Raw genomic sequence first — 10,814 nt, forward strand, 5'->3', positions numbered from 1 at the left:
TACCATCCAAAATGTCACTCTAGAGAGGGGAGAGGGAGAAGAAAGGAACTTCCCAATGGTCCTGTAATTTCTTTATTACTTCCAAAGGGCTTCACTCCCCCACCTATCCCCTGATGCATTTACATCAAGGAGGAGTGAGTGTGCCCATCTTCCCCTCCCCAGTCCCTTAGAGCGAAGGTTATACACACCCCAGATTGTGAGCATTCATTCAACTGTTTACTGAACACTTACCCAGACCCATTTCCATGGTTATCTATTATTGCCCCCTCCATTTTCTGCCCTTGTAACCTGCAGGATGGCTCCCTAAAGCTGATGGGTAGCCGCAGAGGCATTGCTATGTTGGGACTCAGGACTCTAGGACGAGGAAATGCCTAGGCTGGAGAGTGAATTATATGTCGTAATAGAGAAAGTGACGAGTGCCATAAACTTGAAGAATTCTCCTTTTCTTGGCCTCCTGCCTCTATTCAGGCAGTCTCCCATGACATGCTATAAAAGTACCACTGTGCTAGACAATTCCAATGATAGAAATGAATCAAAAGACAGGGGAGAAAAAGACAAAACTGAAATAATTAGGGGCCATTTATGGCAAGTGGGTTAGCAAACAGGAAGTAGGGTGGAGTCACCACTGCGCTCAGCGACCCCTGGGGGCTGGAGAGTGGGCGTCAGTTGGCTTGGACGGATGCTGGGGCTTGGGCGGCCTCCCTAGGAGGACGTGCAGTGTGCAGACGCTGAGGGAGGGGAGAACTGGGAGAAGAGAACGTCCCCCCTCTTGTCTCTTCCTCTTGACTTACTCAAGGGTCCATCCCCAGCATCCCCTCCACCACTTAGGCTTCTGGTTTGATACATGAGGGTGCAGGTGGCATCACTCTGCATGAGTGCGACTGTGAACATGGACTCTCCTTTGCCAGTTGGCTATCCTCATACACTTGGGCCTCTATCACTTTTTACCGGGGATGTCTATAGCTGTGTATCTATTGCCTGGCGATCTGGAATACCACCCAACGCCAACCTTGACTGGATATTTCTACAAAAGCCTCACCTCTTTGCACATTGTACAGACCAAAGCACCCTCAAGAGGCAGACAGACCTAGTTTCCATGGGTTGAAGTACTCCAGAGACCCTTCTTGCCTCCTTCAGGGAGCGCTGACAGACTCAAGACTCCTCAACTGCCAGAGATCTGTCCACTGGCACCAACGCAGGCTTCAGAGGGATTCTGTGGCCAAGCCTGGGGAGGAGGGTGGTTTGTTGTAAAGCAAGGAAGGATTTCTAGAAAAAGGGAAGTTTTCTTTTTCCTGGACTTGAGGCTGCTGGTTGCCTTCCTTTCTTAGAAATATCCCAACCATAGCATCATCAAAAATAAAAGTGAAAGCTAGGGAAAGCTGCTTTTTGAGCAGGGTGTGAGGGAGGCACTGAGGTGAACTCTGAGGGGCCATATCCCCGAGGCCTATGCCGGGTGTGCAGGAAGGGGACCGACACTGCAGATGTTTGATAGGCGTTTGATAAATAGCATGTCCTAAGGCTCAGGGTTACTAGAGAAGACAATTTCCCATTCCAAATGTCATTTTTGGAAATTCCGTTAGGGTGATTTTTTAATACACCGAATGACAGATTTCAGCTGATGGAGACCATGAAAGATTTAATTTACCTCCTGACAAATATTGTCTGTGTAAATATAAATGCACAAGGGGCTTAAAAAAAGGGATTCTCGGGAAGCAGGAACAGGGTCATGGTTTAGGCCTGTGAGTAGCTACTGTGCTCGTAGGAGTGGGGCACTGTCAGCTTTCCTTCAGCCCGGGTGACACTGCCTCACTGCTGGCTCCTTCCCTGGCGCCATCTCCGTAATCACTGTTGAGAGGCCACCCAGCCCTGGGAGGTCCTGGAACCAGCATCCAGGGAAAAAGGGAACAAGGGCTATTATTCTGAGGGAATAGGGCTTCCTTCTTGTAGTCTTCCCCTATTTCCTGCGATGTCCCCAAAGCTAGAGCCAGAGGAATTGAAACAGATCCACTGAACCATGCTTTCAGTCTTGCCCAGTTTCCCTCATGTAGCTAAGACCCAGTTTCTCAGTAGAAAGACTTTGCCTAGTGTGGCTCAGGAACATTTACGAAGGGCTCCACAACAAAATATGGTTACCTGAAGAAAGTAGGGTCCTCAAAATACATCTCAAGTAACCACAGTGCTAGCCCTCTCCTCTGCTTCCTGTCTTTGCAGAGGCTGAACAGAGTAGAAGGATGTGCTCTAGTCTGTGTTAAGAGAGGAGGAAAGCTCATTCAGGGTCTGGATGCAACCACCTTGAGCAGAACAATCCCTCGGACAGTGGTTATGAACACTCAGTTGGCAGAGGGAAGGACTAGTGTGTTGTTGAAGTTGGACGTTGTGGCCCAGGCTCAAGCTCCATTGCCTAGCAGTCATTTTGGCACACCTGTCTTTGCATGTTTCACATGTTATAGGCAGGTGTAGTTGGTCACATTGTTTATACTGGATTTTGGGGGAATTTTCTTTCCACCCTCACTCCCTTGCAGGTACATTCATTAAAACTTGCCCTTGAAGGTGTGGAAAAGGAAAGGGATTTCTACTTTGGCAAGTTGAGAGAGATTGAGCTACTCTGTCAAGAGCATGGGCAGGAAAACGACGACCTCGTGCAGCGACTAATGGAAATCCTCTATGCTTCGGAAGAACACGTAAGTGTGAGGAGAGCCCTTGACTCTTGGCTTCTAAAGCGATGCTCTTGGTCAAGGTGTAGCAGTCTGTGTGTCTTCGGGTGCTGCCCTGGGATCCCTGAGGATTATGACTCCTCCTGTGCGTGTGCTATTCCCAGAGGAATAAGTGTCATCGTCGTCGTCGTGATCCATTGACCCCTGCTTGTGGGATGTGCGTTCGTGAATTAATCTGGGAAGAGATGAGTGGATGGGGGTGGGAGGGGGAGAGTAGGAGGAATGATTGAGAAAACTAGGTTTATGCAGCCAGATCTTAAGTGGTTTGCAGCTCTGAGCAGATGAGCAATAAAAGTAGATGTAAGGATTCTTCATGACAGATCAGAGTATGGTTAGAGGAGGAATTAGTCTAAGTGTTTTTCGCATCCCCGCAAGCCCGACAGTTTTTATTTCAGAGCCGGTTGTCTCGGTTACTCATTGCCAGTACAGACCGGTGCTGTACAACAGCCCTCAGTTGAAAAACGCTTTTAGAATTCACTGTGGGGAAGACCTGGCTGTCGGGCTTGCTACTAAGGAGCATGAGGAAGGCGGGGACCCGGGAGGTGGATCCATCCTGGTGATGGAAAGCAGGTGTGAGGAGCAGCAGAGGACCAAAACTCTCAAGAATCAAGGAGGGGAAGGGAAGGGAAGGCAAGGCAAGGCGGGAGAAGAAGTCTGCCAGTGCAGGGAGTGAGGGGCCCCGGCACCAAGACAAGCGTGGGAGCCTGAAGGAGCGTCACCTTCTACAGGGCGGCCCTGTGGAAGATGCAGAAGAGTAGGCGGGGGTCTCAAGCTCTTCCTGAGGCCGTGTTGAAGCTGGGGGAAAGAGTCTGACTCTGTTGGCCCAGGAGACCTGGGGCCGCACCCAGAGCCCGATGGTCGAGTTGCGTGTGTTAGCACTTGGACAGAATGGAACGAGTCACCGGCAAGGGTACTTTATGACTTATTCCAGCCCAGTACCAGACAAATGTTTACTCCACGTAAGATTTGGAACTCGAGGGATGAAATCCAAGGTTTGAGGCCTCTCCACTTTTTTTCATTTCCCACCCTTCCCCCCCACCACTTTTTTTTTTTTTAAGCTTCTTTCTCAGTTACCATTGGCTCAGACTATAGATCTTGAAGTCCTGGGACGCTGCCTTGCCAGGTCCCAGAGGCAGCGATGGCTCCACAAAATAAGGTTCTCCGTACTTTCAGATCTGATGGCAGAAAGCTCCGGTTGATGTCTAGTGTGCCCGCACCACCCTGAGTGCTTGGTAGTCTGTCAGGTACTATGTGAATTACAGTTATTCTCTTCACGAGCTTGTGGGAGGCTAAATCCAATGCAGTCTCCCCAGCACTGTGGGGAGGCCCACTGAGGGAGGACGGCAGCGTGCAGGGCCAGATCTATCCCGCCCTGTGCTGTCGGCAGGAGGAAAACCCTTGCGATGGTCACCTCAAGCCGGATCTTGTCCCCAGGCTCCCCAGACGGAGTCCTTGTACAGGGGCGCTCTCAAACTCCAAATTCAGAGTTGACACGGGCCACTGAATGCTGGTGGCAGCAGCCGATAGGCAGGGCTGCCCCAGGGGAGATTCCTGCCTTCTTAGTGTGCTCCTGCCTGAGTGCCTGTTCTTCAGGAAAACACAGATGAGCCCTACGTGGACATTTCAGGTGCAGGTGTTTGCTGGAGAGGCCTCTTTAAGTCTTTATTTGATGGTGGCTGCCCTTTGATTCTCCGAGTCAGACGATCCTAGAACAGAATGTTTGGAAGATACAGAAATGCAGATAGCAGGGCGTGTGCAGCAGTGAACAGGCGCAGTTCAGTTCACAGTTGTAGAAACTTAATGGAAGGTTCCAGAGAAGATCACCTGACATCTCTGCAGTGCCTCTCTTTATCATTTTCAGGACCTTTTCCCTCACGGGCCAGAGGTATCTCGGCTTATTCATTGGTTAACTGCCGCCTTGTCCATCTGTCAGCTGAGGTGTACCTGCTGATACAAACGGGCAACTTATTTCCTGAGGCACTGTCACAGAAGCCACTGTTAAGTGACCTAACAATTCCTCCCCCCTCAACCAAAAGCTCTTAGGAAGAGCTTGTGTTTCTGTCACTGGAGGAAGCATGGGGTGTGCGTAAAGGGGACAGAGCCACTGCCTCAGTGAGGCAGGCAGACGGGGCACCGCTGACTGGAGTATGTTGGAGTAGGATACATGTGATCACAGACACATAAACTTGGGTGGTGATCATGGACAAGGAGCCTGGAGCAAAGACTTACTTGACAGAGAAGAGGACGTTTGTGTGGGCTTCAAAGAACGACTAGGACCCTCAGCAGTCCTGGAGCTAAGGCAGGGAGAGGATTTTTCAGGCAGAGAAAACATCATGGACAGAGGCCAGAGGAAAGAATGGCTGGATGAGGCTGGGGTGCGTGGGGGCAGCTGAGCCTGTACATCTAGGAAGGAGGGGGCCTTCGGCGCTTCAAGACCCTTCCACCTTTCTTTGCCCCCATTTTCTTCCTGTTGTAGGCAAGAGCCTTCTTCAGTACTGCCTTCCATCTTCTGTAATTATCATAAGAATAAGGAACTCTAAGGATACAGCTAAACATTCAGAAAGATGTGATGGATTGATATGCAAATATTAGAATTAAGCAGGTGGCACTCCAGGGCATTGGTCACATATCTGGCATAAGTTTTGTCTGGCCTCCTGCTTACATGTGTGTTTGTTTTCTTGTGTGGGGTGTAAGAAGACAGTTTTTTTTCTGCGAGCCAGCCTACATGGTATCGTGTGAGGTGGGAGCACTCAGCTGTGCTATGCAGTGTAACTGCCTCAGAATTAAAGATTCGTCTGCAGACTTTCAGACCACCTTAGCTTGTACCCCTAGCATTAGCAATCCATTGGTAAGCTGGGAGGTTTGCTCTTTATCCCAGTAAGAGGGGCCTGGGGTCTGCAGTTCCTGCAGATGGAGGGCATCACAATGGGGCCCTGTGACTGAGGGAACTGCCCTCGACGAGCTGGAGACCACAAGCCCCCTGGCTGGGCAAGTATAAACGGGAGGCCAGGGGTGAGGTCTGATCTTAGGTCTGATCTTAGCTGTAGCTGGTCCTACAGCTTGGTACAGGTTCACAGTATTTGAATCCAAGCTTTGACGTTCCGTCCTGGGTTAACTCCCAGTTGTGACGTGAGCAAATAAGATTTTCTGTAAAATGTCATACGGATCCTCCTTTTTGAGATCTTCCATGCAGCCTAACACACGCAAAACAGGTAAGAAAAGTACTCTTGAGACCTGCTGAAATCCTAGCAGTGTGAAATGAAGGCACCACACTAGCATTGAACAGTTAGGATGATGGATGAATTAACATCCCTGACCCATAGAGGGGATGGGAACTCGGCCAGAGAGGCAGCTGTGCAGCCAGCCAGTAAGCCCGCACACACGTGCATACACTCGGGGCTGCAGCTTGTAACCTGATGGAAGCATGAACAAGGATGGAAAGCTTAGAGGAGTGATTGGTTCTGGGGTGAAGGCAGGGAGAAGAGGGGTCAGCCAGGAACAGTGGCAGAACAGACACTTGCGAGTTCCCAGGTCACCAGTCTAGGTAAAGTCCCACGACCACCAGATTTCTTTTTTGCCCCTAGACAAGAGCGAGAGCACTTACTGGGAAAAGCCAGTGACAGTCCCCGCAAGAACTACTCCCCTACTCCCACAAGAATGGCACTCGCTGTTGAGGCACGAACTTTTGGAGCAGAGAGGAGCAGGGCAGTGGGCAGCTGCCATGAGGGCCCGGGAGCAAGTGGGGGGTGGGTAGGGCCAAAGGATGGCATTGTGCAGGCAGAGTAGGGTGTTGGACCTTCAAGCTTCAGAGGCAGGCGAGCGGTGGGTGCTGCTGATAGGGTATGGTCCTGGGCCCGGAGAGAGCTGACTGTTTGTAAGTAACATGCCTCTGGACACTGAGCCAGAAAGGGACAGAGCTAGATTTGAACCAGGGTCTTCAGTGTGATGGCCCTTTGTACTGCTGTCCCAGAAAAGGTGACTTGTTAAAACTTTTTCACTTCTAGAATATATTTCAGAGAGTTCTCCCACCAAGAAGTAATAATTGCAGCTCACACAAGTATGTGTTATGAACCAAACACTGTTCTATACGTACCTTGACTTCTCTGTTGAATTCAAGGACTCCACTGACTCCTCGATCAGTGAAACTTATGGAAAACTGTTCAACGGGTACTCCTGTTACAATCCCCCATTTTACAGATGGGAAAACTGAGGCACTGGGCAGTTAAGTTACATGCCCAGAGTCACCCAGCTGGTAAAGAGCAGAGCCAGGATATGAACTCCAGAGTCTGTGTTTAGAACCTTGACATTTTACTGCCTCTCAGAAAATATGCAGCATGGAACCTTGGCTGAGAGTCTCAAATCCTCTGTTGTTTTGTCCTCAGGGATTTCTTCCTTTCAACACAACCTGCATTGAGTTCTGAAATAAGTGAGGTAGGACACAGATGGATGAGTCCCTCTTGGTGCCTTGAGTAACCTCAGGACCCAGTGGCAGAGGCCACAGTGTGGAGACAAGATGACAAGCCCGTTTTATAGCCAAGCTGGAAACAAAGCACTACAAGACCGGGGAAAGAAAGAACTGTGGCTCAGGGGAGAAGACTGACTACGGTCGGTTGGATTGGCTTGTCCTAAGCGCAGGGAACAGACCTGAAGGCAGGGGTCTCCGGCTAAGAAAGGAGTGCATGTGCCTGCTGTGAGGGGCCACATGCGTGGCTCTAGGCCCGTGCGTGCCTTCTCGAAGGAGCCATCGGCGGTACTTAGCCACACTCCCTCTGCTTGGGTAATAAGAGCTTATTCTTTGTGAGGTCACAATATCAACGAGCTGACCAGGGTTGATGCTCCCTGGAGTTGGCGTTCGTGGGGTTAGGCAAATCAATGACTAGGTCTTTTGGAGCCAAGCAGGACACCTCACCCCTCCAGGTCCTGGTCAGTGAAGGACGCACCAAGGCCTCACTTTCCCAGAGCAGAGTCCTTGAGCTACAGCTGCTGAGCCCCCCTGGTGGAGAAGCCCCCCAAACCCGCGTGTCTTCCTTGCCTTACCACCGCAACCAGCCGGGTCCGTGCATCAGAGTAGTAACAGATCACAGCACAGGGTCTGCTTCAGGTGGGCATACTACTAGGGCAGGACAGGGAAGGAATCAGAAGCGCCACGTCCCCGGCCCGTGGGGTTGGGTGAGACCCGGGGCCCAGTGCTGTCTCACAGTGGGTTCCCTCGTGGTTGTCAGGATGCTTGTGAGGCAGTGCATTCAGTTCTCTTTCACAAGGGCAGGAGAATAGGAAACGTCTTCTATGAAGAGGTCTTTCCAAGACAGAAGGAGTGTTTGGTGCGCAGACCCCGACAAGTGTGTTCTCGAATGACCCGTCCGTTGAGCAGGGAAGCAAAGGAGTCTGGGTGCACGCATTGGCTCCTGGGAGCGGGGAAGCGCCTGGGGCGCCGGTGTGCCTACGCCCATGCCCCCTCCCAGCCTGAAGATGCCGTCCTGGGCAGGGGTCGTGGGGCTGTGGCCTCTGCAGGGCCACCCACACATCCATCATTCCAGCCGAAACCTCTCCCCCTGTGCTGTAGGAGGGTCACCCGGAAGAGCCGGAGGCAGAGGAACAAGTCCACGAACAGCAGCCCCAGCAGCAGGAAGAGTACTGAAGGGTCCTGGCAGCTCTCAACTTCGACTTCGCGTGGGAACTTTTCTTCTGGAGAAACGTGTGGCCTCCAGCTCAACAGAAACCAGTTGTTCCCAGTCTGCCGTTAACACCAACGCACTGTTGCATACGCCCGCCACGGCGCTCGGTTCCCGTTTCCTTTGCCAAGACCCATTAGCAGCCGGCCGTGTGGTGGCCTACCTGAGAGATCGTGGGGTCACACATCTTCTACTCACTTGGCTGCTTGAGATTGATTCTGCTCTTTTCATTTCTTTCCAGAACAACTCTCCCCACCCCACCACCACCAACACCCCCTTTTTATCCTGGTGTGAAACAATGGTAATTTGATATATGGTATTTATATTGGCATTTCTCAACCCAGTGTCACTAGATGTCACACATTTGTGGTGCTTTGATGTTTGCAAGTCTAACCTCTGAACATAAATTTGGTCAAATAATAAATTGGAACAAAGGGAAAGAGATACTTGATATGAAAGCCATAAGGACAGTGACTTGTTTTATAGGGAAAACCAGTTTCTCCCTCTACTCCCAACACTTAAGGGAAAAAAAAGAAAGAATCAAAACTAGGACTTCAGGGCCCAGTGTTTCTCCCTGAGCATGTTAGACAAACTCACAGTTAGTTTTGAAAGACATTCACTCAAGGACAACACCATCTCAACTTAGCTCTCCATCTGCTTGCCCCACCCCACCCCCCCTCCCAGGTTCTCATGCTGTTTTCTTTCTCAGGGTCCTCTTTGGTGGGCAGCCCCTCTCCCTGTGAGCTGTCAGTAAGCTACAGTCCAGAGGGGGTCTGCGTAGGTCCCGGTCCTCCTGCCTCTCTCTGGGTCTCCGCCCAAAGCCTGTCCTCCACGCTAGGGGACTCCTCCTGTAGAATGCCCTGAGGGTGTGTGGCCCGAGAGCATGAGCGTCAGGGTTCCGCAGTGAGCTGCACACTCGCCGGAAGTGAAGACCACCTTACTAGGAGCATCATTCCAAGGGAGACGCCAGCTTCCCAAGTCTGGTGTTGACACTGGAATGACAGCACAGGAAACTCTAGGACTCCCAATACCTTCTGGAATAAGGAATCTCCCCTCGTTCATACTGTGGCCCTCCTTGTCATTGACCTTTGATAACCTTGGCAATTCATAAAGAGAGGAAACATTAATGAATTAAAAGCATTCCTTATTTTTTTAACAAATATTTGCACATTTTCTTAGTATCTTTCCAAATCTGCCTCTTTTATTCCTTTGACAGATGGTATCCCTTCCTGGATCATTCATTTCACTTGGTTTCTAACTTCAGATTTACTTCACTTGTTATTTGACTTAGCAGGTGCAAGCCAAACAAGTGTGCCCACCCCACTTGCCTCCTAACTGAAAAGCTTAAAATAAATTTCTGAATTATGTATCCTAAAGCTTTGACATTTCTTTATTAATTGATGAACTAATTCTCAATTCCACCATTGAAGCTTTCCACCAAAAGAAGTCTTCTCAAAATCTTTTGCAGCAACGTGGTATCTGAGTTACATGTGAAAGAGTGCTTGTATTTTTGAGGTTATTACAACACACTGTGCAGAATTGGACAGAGGTTCTGTGGTATTTGGTTTCCCTTTCTTCTCTCTCCTGCTTGCTCTGCACAACAGCGGCAGCTCATTTCTCTCAGGCTGGAAAGCCTGGCTCTCGGCAGTGACATCCCTCCCACACCTGGTTACAGGTAGTGGTTGTGCTATACGCGGCATCATGCTTAATGGTGTGGTCCCCTCCTGGCCTTTTGTCCTGAGTTTCCTTGTCAAAAAATAGCTTTTGTAAAGATGCACAGTAAGTAATTCCATGCCGATGATACTCCAGTGGTTCCTAGGCAGTTCCTGGCCGGCCCTGGACATCTCAGTAATACCCAGTGCCACGAGGAGTGAGACCCAGACTCCTGTCATGTGGGTGATTGTGTGATCATGTGCAACTGGCCTCAGCCTCACAAGTGACCACTGCTCTGTCCCCAAAAGCCCCAGCCTTCTCAGCTGGAAAAACATACTGGCCTGATACCTTCCCCTTCCCCCGGGGTCATACTTCATTCTCCTTGAGAGAGCCTTGGAGCCAACTATTCATTGATTTAGAAAAGAGCTACAAGTTCCTCTTTCTGTCTCCATCTGAAACCTCTTCCATTGTGCCGTATCGCACGTGACATCATGGATGTTTCAGGAAATCTTTAACAGCTAGCTCTGTCTTCTTTGGCTGCACCCCTGTTTCTGTGCAGACCGCGTCTCCTTTACCAGGGCTGCTCCTTCCTCCCTGAGGACTGCACCCCATCATTCTCCCATCCCAGCATCCAGGGCATGCCGTACTCCACGGCCCCCTATCGCGCATCCTCACGCTGGGCTGAGAAGTACCCCTTCGTGTGCTCCCCCTCCCTCTCAGAAGCCAGACTTCGTTCTTAGTCACACACCTGTGGCTGGTTATAGCACTTCTGCTG

The 10,814-nt window shown here is 50.5% G+C and overlaps 1 protein-coding gene and 1 long non-coding RNA gene across 6 annotated transcripts in view; one reads left to right on the plus strand and one right to left on the minus strand.

Moving 5' to 3' along the window:
* The window catches only part of MAPRE2 (microtubule associated protein RP/EB family member 2), a 158,467-nt gene extending 148,705 nt beyond the window's left edge, over positions 1 to 9,762 (plus strand). For all 5 annotated transcript variants that reach the window (XM_042909477.1, XM_042909474.1, XM_042909476.1 and 2 more), the window contains 2 exons: positions 2,523 to 2,681; positions 8,278 to 9,762. In XM_042909477.1, coding sequence (XP_042765411.1) covers positions 2,523 to 2,681; positions 8,278 to 8,352 — 234 coding nt within the window. In that variant the 3' untranslated portion in view covers positions 8,353 to 9,762. The remainder of the gene's footprint in view (positions 1 to 2,522; positions 2,682 to 8,277) is intronic.
* On the minus strand, positions 4,343 to 7,559 carry LOC122202991. Its single transcript, XR_006195008.1, has 2 exons — positions 7,359 to 7,559; positions 4,343 to 4,658 (listed from the first exon to the last, which is right to left on the minus strand). It is a non-coding gene; the product is annotated as an uncharacterized LOC122202991 (long non-coding RNA).
* Positions 9,763 to 10,814: the final 1,052 nt, after the last annotated feature.

Source organism: Panthera leo, chromosome D3, assembly GCF_018350215.1.
Source record: "Panthera leo isolate Ple1 chromosome D3, P.leo_Ple1_pat1.1, whole genome shotgun sequence".
NCBI lineage: Eukaryota > Metazoa > Chordata > Mammalia > Carnivora > Felidae > Panthera > Panthera leo.